Source organism: Mustela nivalis (genome assembly GCF_964662115.1).
Source record: "Mustela nivalis genome assembly, chromosome: 12".
In the NCBI taxonomy this organism is placed as follows: Eukaryota; Metazoa; Chordata; class Mammalia; order Carnivora; family Mustelidae; genus Mustela; species Mustela nivalis.
This window is the reverse complement of record NC_139031.1, coordinates 5059684-5078046: the sequence shown is the minus strand read 5'-3', so window position 1 is coordinate 5078046 and position 18363 is coordinate 5059684. Positions and strand designations below refer to the sequence as shown.

Sequence of the window (18363 nt, the reverse complement as noted above, 5' to 3'; positions counted from 1 at the left end):
TTTGCGGGCCTTGGACTACCCACCCCAGGGCCGTGCTGGGGTGTCCTGGCCCCTCGAGGAGCCTGCTCGCGTGATTACCACAACACGAGGGGCAGTGCTGGGTCTGCTGCCCCAGCATGCTTCGAAGGCAGAGACCCTGTTGTGTTCGGTCCCTGAGGCCACCACAACACGGTGTCATAGGCAAGGTGGCTTCAAACAGCAGAGCTGTATTCTCTCACATTTCTGGAGGGCAGAAGTCTGAGAGCAGGGGTCTGCAGGGCCATGCTCCCCACAAATCCTCTAAGGGAGGATCCGCTCTTGCCTCTTCCAGTTTTCAGGGGCTCCAGGGTGGTGGCTGCCCTGCTCCGGTCCCTCTCTCTGTCCTCACGGGGCCTTCCCTCCGCATCTGCGCCCACACAGTCCTCTGCCTCGAAGGGCGCCAGTCATCCTGGACTCGGGGCCCAGCCTCATGGCCTCGTCTTAACTGGGCTAATTACATGCACGTAGACCCTATTTCCAAATAAGGTCACGTTCACAGGCTCCCACTTCAGGCGATGGACTTCAACATATCTTTTAAGGGACATAATTCAACCCATAACCCTGTTCGTCTTTGTATCCTTGGGTCACAGCCTCACTTGGAAAACAGACGCAACGAGGTGACTGGTTTCCCAGAGCCAGCTTTAACCCTGCCTAACTAAAAATATGATTCCCAGCAATTCCCCAGGCCTCCTTTTCTTTCAAAACGGAGGAGCCGGTGTCCCACTTTCTAAAATTCTCCCCTGGCCGGGTTGCGCCCTTCCCCTGCGTGCACCGCCCCATACCTCTTTACCCCTGGCCACTCTGGGGCTGCCCTGGGCTTCACCCTGCAGCAGGCCCAGCCCCCTCGGGACTCCCTCTTCCCCAGGAGGAGGGTAACAGAGCTGCAGGGCTCCCAACAGCCTGGGCCTCATAGGAAAAGGCCTGGACCCCAGGGGTTTACCAAGAGCAAACTGGTCTTTCTTGTACATTCACCAGCAACATCGCTGCCAGGTCAGACAGAGTATATTAAAACACAAAGGCTTTGGCAGAAACCCCAAAGTCTGGATCATATCTGATTGGTCTGTGACAAGCCGTGAGCTGGCAGAGAGGAGTTTCCTGTCAACAGGAAGGAAAAGAATAGAGATCAAATTATTTTCCAAGTAGGCAGTGGGAGAGAGAGAGTGAGACTGGAATTAGCCATTCCACTGCGGGCCACACTGGCGAGAGGGCAAGCAGGGAAGATCCAGCAGCTTCCTCTGCTCCCATGCACACACCGCGCAGTGCGGTCTCAAAGGGTTTCCCGTGGCCGAGCCTCAGGGACACAGCCTGACTCTTGTGGCCCCTCTGTCCATCTCAGGGCAAGATCACAGTCACCTAACCAAGCAGATTAAGGGCTCCGCCTCAACTCCTGCCTGCTTGGCATCTCAGCAGCCTTGGTCAAACATTTTAGGAGACTTGATAACATCTAACATTTGGTTGCTGTCATGGTATTTCAAGACGGGTCAGTCCCCCGGCCTGAAAGACGCAGGAGAGAGTGGTGCTTCGTGTGGACCGTGGTCACCGTTCAGGGTCCGAGGGCAGGCGGCTGGGGGAGACCGGGAAGAAAGAGCGCGGGTTCCCGGCCCAGCTCTGAAGAGTGTCCGCGGCCCAGCTCGGTAGCCGGAGTCGCCCCCGTAAAAGTGAAATGGTGCCCAGACACAGAACATCATTGGCTGTGAGCTGAACCAAACGGAAAACGGGAAAAGCGAAAGAAAATAGTCAAGGAACATTGAACACCGTGCGCATCATCGAAAAGCACACGCGTTTGCAGAACGGTTTTAGCGGGTACAGAGTGACTCAGAAGTCACGGGATGAAGTCTGAGCGGGCAGAAAGGTGCTTGCAAGTACCAAGTGCCCCCGTGCCCCTCCCGTCCAGCAAGTGGTAGGACACTCAGAAGTGCGACCGCCGGCTGGAGATGAGCCGTAGAGTATAGCTTTGCTGGGGCTCACCGGAGGAGGGCAGCACCCCTCCCTCCAAAAAAAACACCAGGCAAGGCAGAGATACTTAACCTGCAACGAGAATTCTCACATGGTACGTGGAAAGATGCAATGTTGAACACACGAGCTCTATCGGGTGGCGGCTTCTGGCTTTGCCACCTGACTGCCAGAGATGTCCTTTGGGAGAAATCATGGTTCACGGCCTCAGTAGTGGGCCTGAGGACACTAGGCAGTATTCAGAGCCTGCTTTGTGCAAAGGTCTTGAAGCCCTCTCCCGACGGGTACTAGAGGGGACCCGGGCAGCACGGGCCAGGCTGGAACGAAGATCACATTCGCTCCCGGCGCGTCATCGCACTGTGGGACGGGACATGTGCTTGTTCTCAGTGGGGCCACGGTAAAGTGGACAAGAGGACAAGAGAAGGATACACCCCAGCGCTAAGGTGGGCACCCCGAGGCACAGAACAGTGATTCAGCAAATCCCTGAGTTTCGTGCACGCTCTGGTCATTTCACAAGAACTGGTCCGGGGAGGTCCACGCACACTCTGCAGGGGACGGCCTGCAGGGAAAGGACTTCTCAATCCATTCCCTCCCCACCTGCTCCCTCCAGAGGCTGATGGCCGGACTGCGCATTCCTGGCACTCAGCCAACGTGCTCTGCCCACACTCTGGGAAGCCTGCTCCTTAGTCCGCCGTACTCACATCTGGCGAGATGTACCCAGTCCTCACTGATAAACCCTGGCGTCACAGGACAGCTCCGGGGCCTCCATCATCAGAAGCCCGAAGGTCCCGAGATCATACTCCGGGCTCTACACGAGCCTGCTCAGGGCACCCACGATGCACCAGAGAGCTGAATCAAGAAACGTGACAGTGGGGCCTAACAGGCTGGCCCACACGGGGCTGCCCGGGCCAGGGGCTGAGGCAGGCTCTCATCTTTATTTGGAAGTCAGCAGTATCCTGTCTGTTCAGGGTCAGTAGCCAAGGACATCTCTTCTCAATGACAAACGGTGCACGTGGTAGGTGATGCTAGATGGGTAGACAGAAAGGCAGATACACGAGTAGGTGGACAGATGGACAGATGGATGAATGGATACCTAAACAGACAGCCAGGTGGAAAGAACAGCTCACGGGGCAGAAGAAACAGAGCAGCATTAACAACAAGGAAGTTGGAAACCAAATGTTTTTAAACCACTGTAGGTGTGAGATGCCCTGGGGAACTTATCAGATACGCGGAACCACGGCTCCACCTTTCAGAGATTCTGACTCAGTAGGTCTGGGCTGATACTTGGAATTTCAGATCTCAAACACACACTGGGTACTTGGACTTAAGCAGGTCCAGGACCCACACTTTGAAAGACCCTGCTTGAAACCCTCGCCCCGCAAAATCTTGTTCAAGGGGTAGAAACCGACCAAGGTCAAGGCCAAGATCAAAACTGATACCACACTGTCCTGCATGGCACCCCTTTTTCCTTCCCCTGAGGCTCAGTCCAGGCTGTTTTGGTGATGGGACCAAAGGTAGTGAGCGCTCTCGGCATTCGGTCCTCCAGCTCCAAGCGGCATCAGGACAGCTCCCACCCCCACCTGCAGCCAGCCCGTGCCCGCCCTTCTGGAGTCTCTCCGCAGAGTGGATCTGTGATGGAGGACGCTGGTCCAGGCCCACCTCCAGTGGGGGGAGGGGCTGTCCAGGCCTCAAGCAGCACAAGGCTTCCCTCTGGGGACTCCACAGTCAAAGTCATCACGGGCGACAGGACTGTCCAAGCCAAGTGGTGTCTCCACAACCTTCTCTGACCAGCCAGCTTCTCCTGGCTCTATTTTTAGTTTGTCCACAGTGACTGCGAAGGATTTCTGGAGCACCTCTCCCGAGAGGCCCAGGGAAAAGTGCCTTCTGTCCGTGGTAAGATGGAGGCATTGCTTGGCACCTGACTCTGTGTCCCCAGAGGCTCCCGCAGGGTCCCTTTCTTGGAAGCCCTCCACTCCCCTGTGGCCTCCTGCTCCATCACTGGCTTGTAAACAGTTCCAAAGACCCACAGTATGCTAACCGACGGTCATCAAGCAACACATGCCTGCAATGCACGGACTTCAGCATTAATACGGAGGATATTTCTTCTGAGAAAGAAAAAGGGAAAGAACAAGGGTGCCTCTGGCCCAGTTCTGGCAGAATGCCACGCCCAGCGAGGCTTCTACAGACTTCTTTTCCAAAACCATTCCCACCACCTTCATTGTTATTCCTGCTTTACATTCGGGATGAAGGCTCTGGGAGGAGAAGCAGACGAGACACCAAGCTGTCAGGGTTCTAAAGAAGGCTCGACTCCTGTTCCTTTTAAGGCCCAGTGCAACCCCGAAGGAGTCCACACTCACCCTGCCACTTCTCTCCTGACTCCCACCTTCCCTTTCCCCTGACAAGACTCTAGAGTGTTTTCCTAGAAAGGTGATCCCATCTACCTAAGAAAGAGGCTAACACCAAGTCGGGCCTCATCCTCCGTTAGGCCCAGTGGCCATTCTCCCTTCAACGAAATTCAATTCATAGTTAATGTAGTGGGTGATTCCGAGTCCCCAAGACCTGTTACAACCCACAGGCGAAGGGCCTCCCCTAAAATGGACCCCTCTTTTCTGGTGTCTCAGGGCACGATAGGTGCTCTTGGTAGCAAGGAGGGTAAAGATGGTTAAGACGATCCGAGCCTGGGATGGAGGTCTGCAGGGGTTCCAACCCCGAACACTCGAGGTCATGGTTCTGTGAATGCACCAGATATGGAGGTAGAGACAGAGGCCAATCCGTGTCCAAATGGGCCTCAATCCAGCTCAGTGCATGGACAAGCTGTGTGGACACACTAGAGACCTCATGAGGCCTCTTCCCTGCCAGTGGACTTAATGCCACCAAGTCGCCCACTCACGGGACTGCCGGTGTCCCAGGACCCACTGCTCAGAATCCCAAATGTCCTTGGAAATAATGTTTTCAGGACATCAGGGATCGGCTGGGCCTGGGGCTGAGGACTCTGCCATGCTCGGCTCAGCTCGGCTGGGACTGAACTCCCCGCCTCTCCCCTGCTTCCTTAGACCACACACCCTGAAGCCCTGAGGTAACTCAGTCCGCGTCCTCCTCCCTCAGGCCTGCGTTCAGCCCCTCAAACCCTCATCTCTGGATATTTGCCAGGGCAACTGAGCTGGCCCCGGCCCCCGAGCCCTCGTGTGCTGCTCCCAGGCTAACTCTCCTGATGTCGCTTTCATCACATTTAACTGCTTTTTAAAACATTTTATTTATTTATTTGACATAGAGAGAGAGAAAGAGAGAGAGAGAGAGCACAAGCAGGGGGAGGAGACAGGGAGAAGCAGGTTCTCTACTGAGCAGGAAGCCCGATGCGGGGCTTGATCCCAGGACCCTGGGATCATGACCTGAGCCGAAGGCAGACACTTCACGACAGAGCAACCTGGGTGCCCCAAGTTTAACTGCTTCTTAATTTGGATCCCCCCCAAGAGAGCAAGACAATGACTTAAGATCCAGCAGTCTATCCTAGGCAGGAGAGCCAGATGAGCCACTAAGGGCATATTAATGAATGGACACCAGTGTGGGCAGCCCTGCCTGGACACCGCTGGGACCCTCTGGGGCTTCCTGTGGAACACATGGCACCAGGGAATGGGGAAGCAGGGGGACCACCCACTCATGTCCCTCCTCAGTTGCGGGTCGCCCCTTAGGGCATAACCCCAATCCCACACTCCCGCCAGCCTGCACTGGGGCTGAGCAAACTGGCACCCTCCAGGAGGTCTCTTGAAGACAAGAACACAGAGGTCAGCGGTGGTGTGGAGCGGAGCTGTCCCGCAGGGCCCCACGAACACTGGGTAGCCAAAGGGGCAAGGGCAGGGCATCAGCTGTGTCTGCAGCAGCTTCCTGGCACCTTTAGGACGAAGTCCTCACTCCCTCAGGCTGCCTTCTGGGTAGACCTGCCAGGTAAGAGGCAGGACGCCTGGTTCAATTGGGATCTCAGCTAACAGTGGGCGATTTTTTACTGTACGCTTTCCCAAAGGGTCCACAGGACATCCACACACAAAAAGTTACCCATCGTTTATCTAAAATCCTACTTTAACTGGCCGTTCAGTATTTTTATCTGCTACACCTGGCAACCTTGCTTCAGAGTCCTCTTTGATCGGGCCTCAGCCTGTTTCTGAGAACCCTGATTCTCAAACCCTTTCCTCCCCGAGAAGGGGCTCCGCACTGTGCCTGAAAGCAGTCATCCAACCCCCAGCTCACGGAGGTGCTCAAGCTGGTCCCCTGGCGGGAGTGACCCAGGTTCTCACATATGTCTCTGTCCTGCCTACCGGCTCTGGGTCTGATGTCTCTGCGAACACGTCAGTCCGCTGTCCCCTCTGAAAGCAGGTGCCGCCAGCAGCGGTCATCTGATGCCCTTGGGACATGTGCTAGCATTTGCCTGAACACCTTATTTTCCCAGCTAGAGCACAGCTCTCACCTAGACCAACACAGATCAACAGGTCATTACTAGGTGGTCAGTGACAAGACCCCCGGACCCACCGGCAAAAGCAAGTCCTATAAGGAGGGAGACAGAGCCCCTCTCTTGCCCCCCTAGATCTCACCATCAACCAGAGCACTACACGCATGCTGTGGAACACGTGAGTGAACAGCACTTTCAGCAAGGGATGTAACATGCCAGACAAATCATGTCCAGTGAGCAAGAAGGGGGGTCAGATATTCCAGCTCCATCATGGCCCTTCTGCTCTCACAGCGTGGCCTCTTAGCTCTTTCCCGGCTTCTGGATTTTGGCCCACACAAACCACTAGCAGCAACCCTCCAGTGGCCCCGAGCACACACCGTGCACACAGTCGGCCTCAGTACAATACGACCTGACACTGGCAAGTGTCCCTTTCTTTTCTCTATGTCTCTCTCTCTCTTTTTAAAAATATTTTATTTATTTATTTGACAGACAGAGATCACAAGCAGGCAGAGAGGCAGGCAGAGAGAGGGGGAAGCAGGCTCCCCTCTGAGCAGAGAGCCGGACTTGGGGCTCGATCTCAGGACCCTGAGATCATGACCTAAGCCGAAGGCAGAGGCTTCACCCACTGAGACCCCCAGACGCCCCTCCATGCCTCTCCTTTTAAAACCAGTTGCTCTGATGTCAACACAATAGCCATACATGTTTATAATACTTTAAATTTGCAAGCGCTTTCCCATGACTTATTTTATTTCAATATTGCTCTCAGGTAGGCAAAGCAAATTATCTCTGACAGATGGGAGAAAGCGAGTGGTAAAGGGCTCACTGAATGGATGGAGGGGCGCTCGAGGGAGACTGGTAATACCCTTGTCTAAGTTTTCATTTACAAATACAGCTAAAAAGTCTCATGTCAGCCATGTAACAAGAATAATCCATTCTAAAATGGGGTGCTTACTCCTGCATATTTGGGTCACCACCCAGCTGGCCCCGGAGCACCAGGTTACCTGCCCCGTGAGCTTTCCGCAGCAGAGGCAGGGCTGGCTCCCTCCACCACCCACAGACCTTCTCCATCCGAGCGTGGGCAAGGGAAAGGAGCTGCCTTCAACAAACGCATAAGGAAGGGGCCTCGAGGGGGTTGCCAGGGAAGTGAGTGGCAAGCAGCCCCACCCCAATCCTGCCCAGTCCCCGGCAGGCCTCTGAGGGTGGAACTCAACAGAGTGGGACTCAACCCTGCGCTCCCTCCCTATGCCCAGGACCAGTCATCCCCACAGGGAGAACAAAATCACGTTCTTCCTGGAGCCGTCTGCTCTTTGCGTATGCAGTGTCTGGGCGTGTGCATCCGCGCGTTCGTGTGCTTGCACAAACATCCACTCGGTTGGTGGAGGCCAGGGGCGTGACTCAGTTGGGGGCTTCTTTCGGGTGCAGGTAAGGGCCGCGCTGCACGTCCTGCTACCTGACTCGCCCACAGGGGAGCTGGGTAAGGCCAGGGCTACCTGGGTAGGCAAACCCCTCGGGTGGGCGCAAGACCCCGCTCGGCGCTCCCTGCCCGGGATGGACAAAGTCGAGCCGCAGACCGATCGATGTCGCCAAAGTTCGGACGCCGGCTGCCGGCGTGGCCGGGGCTGAAGTTCGCAGCAGCTCCGCATGTGTTAGCGAATCCCGAGTCCCCAGTAGCCCGAAATGTGCTCCCCAGGGGTGGCGGGAGGGAGCAGGCAAAAGGAGCGGCTGCAGAGCAGCTCCCCGCACCGGGCCCCGGCACACCCCGAGGGGAATCGGGGAGGAGGAAGGTCCTTTGGCTGGGGGACAGCCGCACACACCCACACCCCCCATACACACCCACACCCCCCCATACACACCCGCCTGCTGTCCCCGCCCACCGCCCCTCCTCTGCGTCCCCGGCAGCCGCGCGGCTCCACCTCTCCCGAGTGCAGTCCACACCGTCCTTTTCAACAAAACAACACTACGCACCGCCCCCAGCACCCGCACCGGGCGGGATCCGGGGCAACGCCCAGCTCGCCGCCAGCCGCGCCCCGCGCCCCCTCCCGCGCCCCCGCCGCAGTCGGTCGCCTAGTCCCGGCCGCGCGCCGCTGGGGAGAGAGATGGAGCCTCGCTCGGCGGCGGCCCAGCTCGACCCTGCGCCGCCACCCATCCCCGAGCGCCCGAAGTGACAGGAGGGGCACGCACGGCGCGCGCGGGGCGTCCCGCGTTAACCGCTTCGGCGCCGGGTGGGGAAGCTGGGGACCGAAGCGAGGGTGGGGAGCTGGGGACCGCGCTGCGGGCACTCACCGGGATGTGCACTCGCAGCGAACGCCTCTTCTGGCTGGGGATTTTTTTGCCGCCGCTCCCGCCGGGGCTGGAAACGTCTTTCTTCTTCTTGGTGTCCATGGCCGCGCTTCCCATAACTTTCACCAGAAGTTAATTCCGGGTGACTCGTCCCTGCAGTTCGGTCCTCTCCTTCCCCGCCCGGCCCCTGCTGCCGGCCTCCAGCCGCGAGTCTTTATTCCCCTCCGTCCCCCCCGAAGACGCGGCGTGGGGACTTCCGCGGGGAGGGAAGGTGGCGCAGGTACCTCGGGCCGCCGCCGACGGATGGCGGTCGGCGTGGGCGCGGAGTTCACGTGTCCTCTTCCTCCGTAGAGCTCAGCGATGCAAAATTAAAGCCAGAGGCCGTACAGGCTCTGCTGTCTCTCCGGCTTACGCGTGGCAGAGGTCCCCCGCCGGGTGACAAAGTTTTCTTCCTTTTGCGAAGCGAAGCAGCATTTTCCACCCTCTCAGCTCCTCGCACGGGTTCCCAGAGGCAATCCGCAAGGCAGGTGCACGGAAGGACAGCGATCTGGGAAACGACCCTCCGTGCCTGCGCCCAAGCGCGCCGTCTGGCGAGAGCGAGACAGTTTGTATGTAAATATAATCCTCGGCCGCAGAATGAACCGGCCCGGAGTCTGGAGCCCGGCCCGTCCCCCCGCCGGGCCGGAGAGGGGAGGCGGGAGGGGGAGGCGCAAACGCGAACGCCCAGGCAATTGGGCTCCCGCTCGGCTGCGCGCCCGAGTCCCGGCGGCGGCTCGGCTCGCGGGGCCCGGCCAGCCCGAGGGCGCGCCCGCTGCGTCCGTCCGCCGCGCCGCGTCCCGGGCCCAGGGAGCCGGCAGCGAGGGGCGGCGCGGCCGGGACGCAGGCTCGGCGAGCGCGGGGCGGTGGAAGGCCGCGTGCGCTGAACAGGAAGTGCACGGCGCACGGCGCTCGCCCGCTCGCCACGCCGCCCCGAGCCGGCCCCGGGTCGCCGCACGAGGTCGCCTGCCCCGCGGGCGGGGTCCTCCCTCCCCTGCGGCCGCGGCGACGCGGGACTCGCCGGGAGCCCATTTGTGATGCGTCTCGTGGCTCCCGCGTCTGCGTCTACGCCCGGCCCCCGGCAACACGCCCCCGCGCCCTGGCCCGCCGCCCCCGCAGCGGCGGAAGCCCCGGCTGGCGTGGGGATGCGCGCTGACCCGCGCCTGCTTCCGGGAAAGCCGCGGCCCCCGCCCCTCTCCGCGCGCCGAGCGGACCCCAGCGCGGTCGCTGCTGCGGGGGACGGCGGCTCGTCACAGCCCGCCCCGAACCGCCGCCACGCCCGGCTCCCCCCGGGCTCCCCCGGGGCTGCGCAGCGGAGCAGCGGGAAGTGCGGGCGCAGGGTCCGCAGCCCCGCGCCGCAGAAGACGCGGAGTTCCGAGGACTGCGGGAAGCAAGGGGTGCGGAGAGCCCTGGAACCCCCGGCGAGGCTTCCACGTGCCACCGCGTCGCCGCTCTGGCGCGGCCGTAGCCCGGGCCCGGGGGACTTGGGGGGGGGGGTGGCGTCCCCCTTCCGAGCGCCCCAGGATGGCGCGACCTTGGTTCCCGGCTGGAAGTGGGGTGAATGCTCGGTCGGGAGCCGCCTCCTTTCCCGCTCTAGGTCCTGAGGACGTAGTGACCCCAGAAGTCCCTGGAGCGCCCTGAATGCTGACGTCAGCTCCGCCTCTCGCTCTAATCAGAGAAAGAAGGGGACGGGCCGGCTTTAACTCCTGTCCAGGTGTGGTGATTTGCGGAGTCCCCTCCTCACAGGAGGGAGGGATTAGCCGGCCTCGGGGACACCTCTTAGGTGGTGCCTCCCACCCAGCCAGAAGCGAGGGGTTTCAGCCATCTTTCCCGGTTCCTTCCAACCCTCCTTCGTCGTCTGGTGTGAAATCCCCTGCAGTCTGGGTGGTGCCTTGGTTCCTAGGGGTGTGTATCGACCTTCTCTTTCTCCCCTGCTCTCCAATCCAGTATGGAGCCAGACTGGGAAATCCGGGAGCAGTTCCTTGCTTGACCAAAGATAGAGATGCTCTGGAGGGGACTAGTCTGGGTTCAAAAACCAGGTAAACATTCTGGTTCCACAGGTGTGGAATTAAACACTTCGACCTTTTCTGACTGGCTGGTGGAGGGGGCATGAGCCTTCATTAGTCCCGTAAATGCTGGAAACACTGCTTGGGTGGGGGGGGCTTTACCTTGCCACCAAGGGAGCCCACTCTTACCTGCTCAAAATTACTCCCCAGCTGTCCTTAAATTTCATCTCTTTAAGCTCAGCATTTTAATCCCTGCACAGTAATAATTTTCCAGGGCATGGAAATCATCCCGTCTGATGAGGACTGACTTGGGAAGGGAGGAGGGAGAGCTGGGAAGGAGCAAGTAGACAGGAAGGGAAGTCAGCAAGAACCAGGAGGGTGGGTTCAGAATCCGGAAGCCCTGGGTTAATGCTCAGGCTAAAAGCTTTGTCAGGGGCCTGTCCTGGCTAATGGGCAGTGGTGAGAAATTCTAATAGGTTCTTTTGTCAGTTGCTTTGTGTAAATGCACCCAATCATTCATTAATAAAATTTATGTGTTCTCTGAGTTTATTTTGCTGGAGTGCAGACTTCAGTGCCTGGGGAGCCTAAATTAAAATGTTTTACTGTAGGGGCGCCTGGGTGGCTCAGTCGGTTAAGCTTAAGGGTCTGCCTTGGGCTCAGGTCATGATCCCATGGGATGGAACCCCCATGGGGCTCCCTGATTTTCATTCTCCCTCTGCCAGTCTGCCTGCTTGTCCTCTCTCTCTCTCTCTCTCTTTCTCTATCAAATAAATAAGTAAAATCTTAAAATAAAGTTTTACCGTATTGCCTACATTTTAAGAGCCTTTTGTTGTTGTTACATATGTTAATAGTTCTGAGAGCTGGGTGTTTTTTATAGGCCTTGCCAAAGAAGAAGCTTACAGACTTTTTTTTTAACCTTCTGAAAAGATATTAATAAGTTGATCCTATATCTTCTAATCAGTGGAGTCTTAGAATTGAGTTTTTGTGGTGGTTTTACTTTGGGATGCCTTCTGAACCCCATCTTCGCCCCCGTCTCGCTGCACACAGCTCAGCCAGCGGCGTGCCAAGCCACTGTGTCCCTATGATGACCCTTGCCCCTGATGGTTTCTGAAGGCGCTGAAACTTGCCTGGTGTGGCCCTCAAAAGTAATGCAACACGAGCTATGCTGAACACAGTATCAAAATTTTAAATTTGAAAAACTTAACTGAGTTTGCCTTTTGCTCAGGACAACAGTGTTACTGATCCTGTGTTTAAGAAAAATTCCGACTTTGGGGGACATAACATAAAGTTTGTATACATAAAAGTCTCTACAGATTATATATATAACAAGTTTATATACATAACTATATATTGTAAGGTTTATATGTGATCTACATAAACTTTGTACATGAAAGAGGAAGATGATGTGTAAGTGTATCACGGGCTATGTACGCAGTGAAGCTAGTACGCGGGGTCTGAGTAAAGTTTCGGGTCACCAAATATCTGTGTGGTCCTCTCCATTTTCCAGTGCCCTGGCGGTTAGGCTGAGAATGTGTAATTAATTCTGGCCAATGACATGGTGAGTAGATTTAATGTGCATTATTTCTGCATTAGGCAGAGTCCGTATGCCTCCCTCACTTTTCCTCCACTGCCGTCAGTAGAGACCACATGTTCCAAATGGTGTCCAGTAAGAAAGGGGAAGGCAGCTTACTTCCAACTTGTTCAAAGTGGGTAAAGTCACTGACACTGATAATTATTTGTTACCACAGTGTCACCTTACCTATAAAAAATAATTACATTGAGATATGACTTATCATGATAGAGTTTCTTGGCACCCCCTTTAGAATTTTACCCAGAGGCGTCCGCCTCACCCTGGTGTGGCCCTGTCCTTTTGACCGATGGAAGGATGAGAAGTGGAGGCTGGCCAGGACCCTGGGGGCTGTGGGAAGCACCTTGAAGGCTCCAAGAGTGTGACTTGAGTCCTACCCCAGGGCTGCCATTGATCTGCTCTGGAGCTGTGAGCAACACACTTCTTTCTCCCTTCTGCAAGAGAATCTTCTGAAGATTTCTAAGGACTCTTTAACAGGGAGCTTGTATTTTCTCTTCATTGTATATATCGTACATCTTTGTTAATTTAATTGCTCTGGTAATCCCTTTTTTATTTAGCTTTTCAGAAGTACCCCTGCACAATGAATTGAAAATTAAAAACAGCAAACAAAAGGCCCCTGGTCCTTCACCACAGATGGCTCGAAACAGTGCCTCTCAGGGAAAGGAGGCTTGTGGAAGATGCTTCCATCGGGGCCTCGCTTGTGCAAGCTATTGATATACAGCACCTACTAAGAGCCAACGCTAGGGTGGTTTGTAGGCTTGTGCCTCTACAGGAGGAGATGCTCTTCGCCGCATTTCAAACCACACATGTGTTTGTGTAATTGTTGTTCCAAAATTTTTTCTATTAAAATTCCCTCGAACTCTCAGAGACTTTTACAGAGGAGGGAAACAGAGGCCAGCTGTCAGAACGTGCTTTGCGGTCTATTTAACTTCTATCTGTTGATTTTAATTCTCAGGGCTTTCTGGAAAGAAACTAAACAGCATGGCCCCCTTTGCTTTTAAAAGCTTTGGGCGTGGCTAGCAATACTATCTAGGAAATCCCTTCAGGGTGACCTTGGAGAGACACCAACATCTTAGCTGAGTAGGTCTGTATAATTAGGAAACTGGTCACTCAGTTCTGTGCAGAAAGCTCCTCTTGGGAAAATGAAACAGGGTCTGAACTGAGGACTCTGCGAATGCTTTGCTAATGTGTTAGATATCAGAGAAGTGGGTCTTGTCATCTCATCATGAAAACCAGGGCTAAGGGTCACGTTCAGATTTTATTTCCCTTTAAACACAGGCACCGATTATGTAAGACTGGGAAAGCTTTTGCTCCCTGGTGCAAAGGAGGCCACTAATATCAGTTCAAGGTTAGAGCCATAGGTGCACCCAGGACCAGTGGGGAGGGCTGCTTTGGAGCAGTCTATCTCTTGACAACCTTTTCCTGGGTCCCTTTTGATTTTGCGGGGGACCCACATGAGCTGCCTCCTTTCTCTGTGTTACAGATGACACTTCATCCAAAATGCCAGTGAACTACGGGTTGTCCAGCTCCTGCAATCCCCCAAGTACTTCGAATTAAGATAAAGGTAAGCTCTGTGGCAATGTTCTCCCAAAGGACAGACTTGCTGTTCACATATTTCTCTAGAGAGCAGCTGTGCCTTGACCGGCTCTGTGCCGAAACACCCACTCAGCAGTTCTAAAGAATGACAGATTCAGCAGGCAGGATACGTGTGACCCACAGCACTGTGCACCGGAGAGGCATCTGTTTGCTAAATAAAAGAATAGGTAATCCCAGCAATTATGTCCCCTTCCTTGACTAAGGGTTGTGGTCACGTAAGCAGCATTAGCTGGGAATGAAGTCTTGGGTTCTGCCGATGGCTGCTTTCATAACTGCTTTACAGAGTTCCATGTGACTTTTGTTCTGGTGACCGATGTTTCCTCTCACCCAGGGAGCAGGTTTGAACTCCCTGGGCTGCAGAATTTGACTAAAGGTTCTGTGTATGTTGGTTAGTCCCAAGTGTTGAATGCACGATATGCATACAGACCAATGGGGGAAATTGTGAATACCACTATTATCGGAATATGGCTCAGGGCTGATTTCTGACCTCCCACTCAACCTATTTGGGGCATGATAAAATAATGCAAATTACTGATAGCAACTTCCCAAGCAAAGAAAATTTCTTTGGCAATTGTACTAGCCCCAAAGTTGCCATACTACAGTGCAAATGTGAACATGAACTCGCATGAGAGGGTGCTTACCGACACCTCTCTTAACCATTTGCTCATGTAACTTGCATTTTTTTTTAACAAGACTGCAGAAAAAGCACATTTACAGTGCCTTAGGACTGGCTGTGTTTGGAGAGCGGAGCTCCAACGTGTGTCCTGGATTTTCAGGTGTGTTATAGACTCAACTCTTGACATCCAACCCTCGCCACAGATGCAGTTTCCATCCTGACTCAGAGAAAACGGTGTCCCTTCCAGAGGGCCCAGCCACACCTGGAGCTAAAAACCTGTGCACAGACTTGCCAGTGTCTCTCCCTGTCCTTGAACCTTAGCACTTCACATCGCAATCAATAAATGCCTGTTTTGTACAGAGACAGAACCTACGAGAGGCTCGGTTCCAGGGCTCTGGCTGTGCAGGGAGGCTGTCAAGGACACGGTGATTTTTTGACAGTCCTCCTCATGCCATGTGGGTCGAAAAGGTATTTTATTAGATGTTCCTAAATATAACTGCATAGAGTTGCACGAGGTCTTGGGAGAAAATGGGGAGAGAGAAACTCCTTGCTGTGGGTTTGCAGAAGCTCATTTTAAATCATTGCAACCCAAGCTCCCAGTGTGCCATTGTGCAAAAGGACTTACCTTGGCTTTTGGGGTTTTCTCCCTATCCCTACTCATTGTAGCATTTTACCCTCTAGGTGAAAAAGTGAAGCATAATGACAGAGTTCATTGTTCTTCCTCCCTATCCCTACTCATTGTAGCATTTTACCCTCTAGGTGAAAAAGTGAAGCATAATGACAGAGTTCATTGTTCTTCGAGCAGCCTGGAGGAACATTTTCCTGTCCTTGTAGCTTATTCAAAAGCGATGCAAGGGGTTCTGAGAATCTTGTGGAAGTGGTTGCAGGGTTTCTCAGGGCAACCAGAAGGGCCTTGTGGGGAGCACAGGCTCTGGCGTGGGGCTCGCTGCTAACACGGAGCACTCACGAGACTCTGCTCACGCCGGTCAGCACCGAGGCCAGCAAACCATTCCGTCTTGGGGCTGGGCTGTGAGCGCAGCGGCTTCAGCCAGGGCTGCAACCAGAGTCTGCGTCTTGGTAGGGTCATTGGGTCCAAGGGTTTTCATTGTCTTTGCAGCCTTCAGAAACTGACAAAATTTGTTCACCAAGAGCAGAGACAGCTAGGGAACTGGGTCATTGTAACCACTCCCTCCTGAGAGACTGGTTTTTCAACCTGTCAAGATTTGTTCTCTTGCAGGGGGTGGGGTGGTCATTTCCTCTGCCCTTAAATCCAGTCTCTGTCCCTCCCTGCTCTGTGTCGCGCCTCCCACCCCACCCCCGGAACTGCCACCCCAGAACCTTTAGCCAACCAATCTCACTTGGTGTCTGGCGGGGTTTGACCAGAGTGGGGAATAGAGGGGGAGACTGTGGAGTGTGGGAGCAGGAGGGCGCCTGGGGGTTATCTTGGCTTGTTCTGCCTTGGGGAGCATTTTTTTCCTCTGCGGCTCCGGCCACACTAGCCAGGCCCTCCCTCGGTGGCTGCCAGGCTGCCCTGACTGTGGCCCCAGAGCCCAGGGGACATCTGAGTGGAAACCTGGGGTGGGGGGCATGAAGGAGGGAACCCGGTGGGCAGCTGAGGATTCTAGGACAGGTGAGGAGGGCACTGTGGCTGGGGGTGGCAGGAGAACATGTGGGGATGGTGTTGGGAACAACAGCATGGCATGATCTGGCTTCTGTTCTCGCCGATTGGCCTGGCGGCTCTGGGAAGTAGACGCTATCCCCGTCATCCAAGCAAGAGACGCCGTGGCTCAGATCTCGAAGGGAGAGCCAGGGTGGTGAGAAGTAGTTGCTTCCGGATGAATTCTGAGGACAGAATTCCCAGAATTCCTGGTAGACTGGGCATGGGGTCTGAGAGAAGGAAGCAGGTGACGTATGGCTCTGAAGGTCTTGGCCCGAGCAGCTGGAGTGATCCTCTTTCCTAGGAGGGGAGGCTCAGGGAGAGGCTGGGGAGGCAGGGAGTCTGCTTCTGGCGGGAGTGCATTTGAGGTGCCAGTAGGGACCTAAGTGAAGTACCCGAGCAGCAGGGAGGCATCTGGCTGGAGACATCGGCTCCCTGGCGTTTCAGACCAGAAGTGGGAAGAGATTTGGGCGTGAGTGTAGACAGCGAAGAGGTCAGGATTGCACCCCATGACCCTCCACGTTCTGAAGAGAACCAGGAGAACGCGGATCTGGTGGCCAAGAGACAGAAGCATGTCCAGGAAGGCACACCAGGAGTGCCAGCACTTGGAGGTGACCATGGGGGTTGGCCACAGCCCCCTTGATGAGCCACGGGTGGGTGGGAGCAGCGGCCTCGTGGAGAGGGCTCGTGGGGGCAGGACCATGGAGGGGGCGCTTGCTTGATGGCTGGTTCCGGGAGCTTTGCCAGGAGCAGAGGTAGGCAGTGGGGAGTGGACTGTGGGTCAGCAGAGGCCGGTTTTTAAGGAGTAGAATGTTCCAGCATGTTTGAGTGCTAATGACATGACACTGTCATGGCTCAGGAAAGGAATCTGTGATGCAGAAAAGGAAAAGTGCAGGAACAAAATGCAGAAGTTGGCAAGAGGGGTGAAGTTTGCCAGCCGGGGGTGGGGTTGGGGACAGTCCATCGGGTGACAGGAGGCTCATCACATGGCTGGTGGGAGCGGCACCCAGAGACCCGGCAGGGAGCTGGGGGGTTCTAGTTTCGCCAGGAATAGGGAGCAGTGACCCCCGTGATGGAGAAGGAGAGAGACAGACGGGAAAGCGGGGGGGGGGGGCACGCATGGGGATCTTTCCCCGCCCGAGGGGACAACTTGGCGTGCGTCTGCTAACCCAGCAGCGTGTCTAGGAGGGTGTGCCTAGCGGTGTGCCGAGAGCTGCCCTGTTCCCGGGAACAGTCGCGTCGTATTTCATTGTAGAAACTCTGCCTGACTTACTTGGTTGTGATTTCATTGATCACATTTGTTTATTCAAGGGGTCCCGTCCTGCGGGGCCCCACACTTGCTCCCGACGCTGGAAAGCGGGGACACGCCGGCAGTGTTGTGAAGGACACGGGCTCAGACGCTCGCACGCCATGCACCCCGAGGGACAGGCCGTCTGTCCTGCTCCGACGGACGGCCTGCCCTCCCAAGCCTGTCCCACAAGGCCCGGCAGCCAAGCTGCTTGTCTAACTTCCTGATATTTGCCCATCCCTTCGGTGAGAATGGTATCTCGTACCTAGACTATTCAGTGTTCTTGCTCGGAATGAAGAACAGCTTTCGTGGGTCTGTATTTCCTGTTCAGTCACCTTTCTGGGACTTGTCTGTCCGCGCCTTCGGCACTTTCTCCTGTTGTTTCTAGCGCTTTCTCTCACCTGCTTATAAGGCCTCTTTTACCTTCACAGAATTAGCCCTGTCAGTGCCCTGGACCACAAGCATTTCTTCCGGGCCTGTTTGTCTCTGGACGTGGTTTATCTTGCCTTATTTTATTCTGTACACAGGGTTCCCCCCCCTTTTTATGTCATTTGGGTTATTGATTTGTTTCTATGGCGGTGGGTTGGGCACAGGCTCTGGACTCACATTTGCCTCTGTCGCTCCCTAGGAGTGAATCTGCAGGCACGTGGCACAACCACTTGGTAAACACAGGACAGGCGTGCCCGGGAGTGTGTGAGCCCCTGCGTTCGGGAGATACGCATTTTTCTTCCTCAGTGTCAGTCCCCAAAGCGGAGCACACGGAAATGGCATGTTTGCTGTTTGCTTTCCAGAATTCTTCTGGGAAATCCCAGTGCCCCTAATTTCCTGGGCCTATGCCCTGTGGCCCCCTGAAGTCCACCAGGGGTGATACTCACCCCTAGAGG

At 55.5% G+C, this 18363-nt stretch overlaps 1 protein-coding gene and 1 long non-coding RNA gene across 5 annotated transcripts in view; one reads left to right on the top strand and one right to left on the bottom strand.

Moving 5' to 3' along the window:
• PRKAG2 (protein kinase AMP-activated non-catalytic subunit gamma 2) overlaps positions 1–9626 on the bottom strand; it is a 245239-nt gene extending 235613 nt beyond the window's left edge. For 2 of the 4 annotated variants that reach the window (XM_082693434.1, XM_082693437.1), the window contains exon 1: positions 8696–9621. In XM_082693434.1, coding sequence (XP_082549560.1) covers positions 8696–8809 — 114 coding nt within the window. In that variant the 5' untranslated portion in view covers positions 8810–9621. Of the gene's footprint in view, positions 1–8695 lie in introns of all 4 variants that reach the window. The other 2 variants (XM_082693440.1, XM_082693443.1) reach the window with 2 other exon arrangements.
• Positions 9627–10365: 739 nt separating this feature from the next.
• On the top strand, positions 10366–11278 carry LOC309845451. The gene is made up of 2 exons (XR_014301304.1): positions 10366–10442; positions 10687–11278. It is a non-coding gene; the product is annotated as an uncharacterized lncRNA (long non-coding RNA).
• The last annotated feature ends 7085 nt before the right edge of the window (positions 11279–18363 follow it).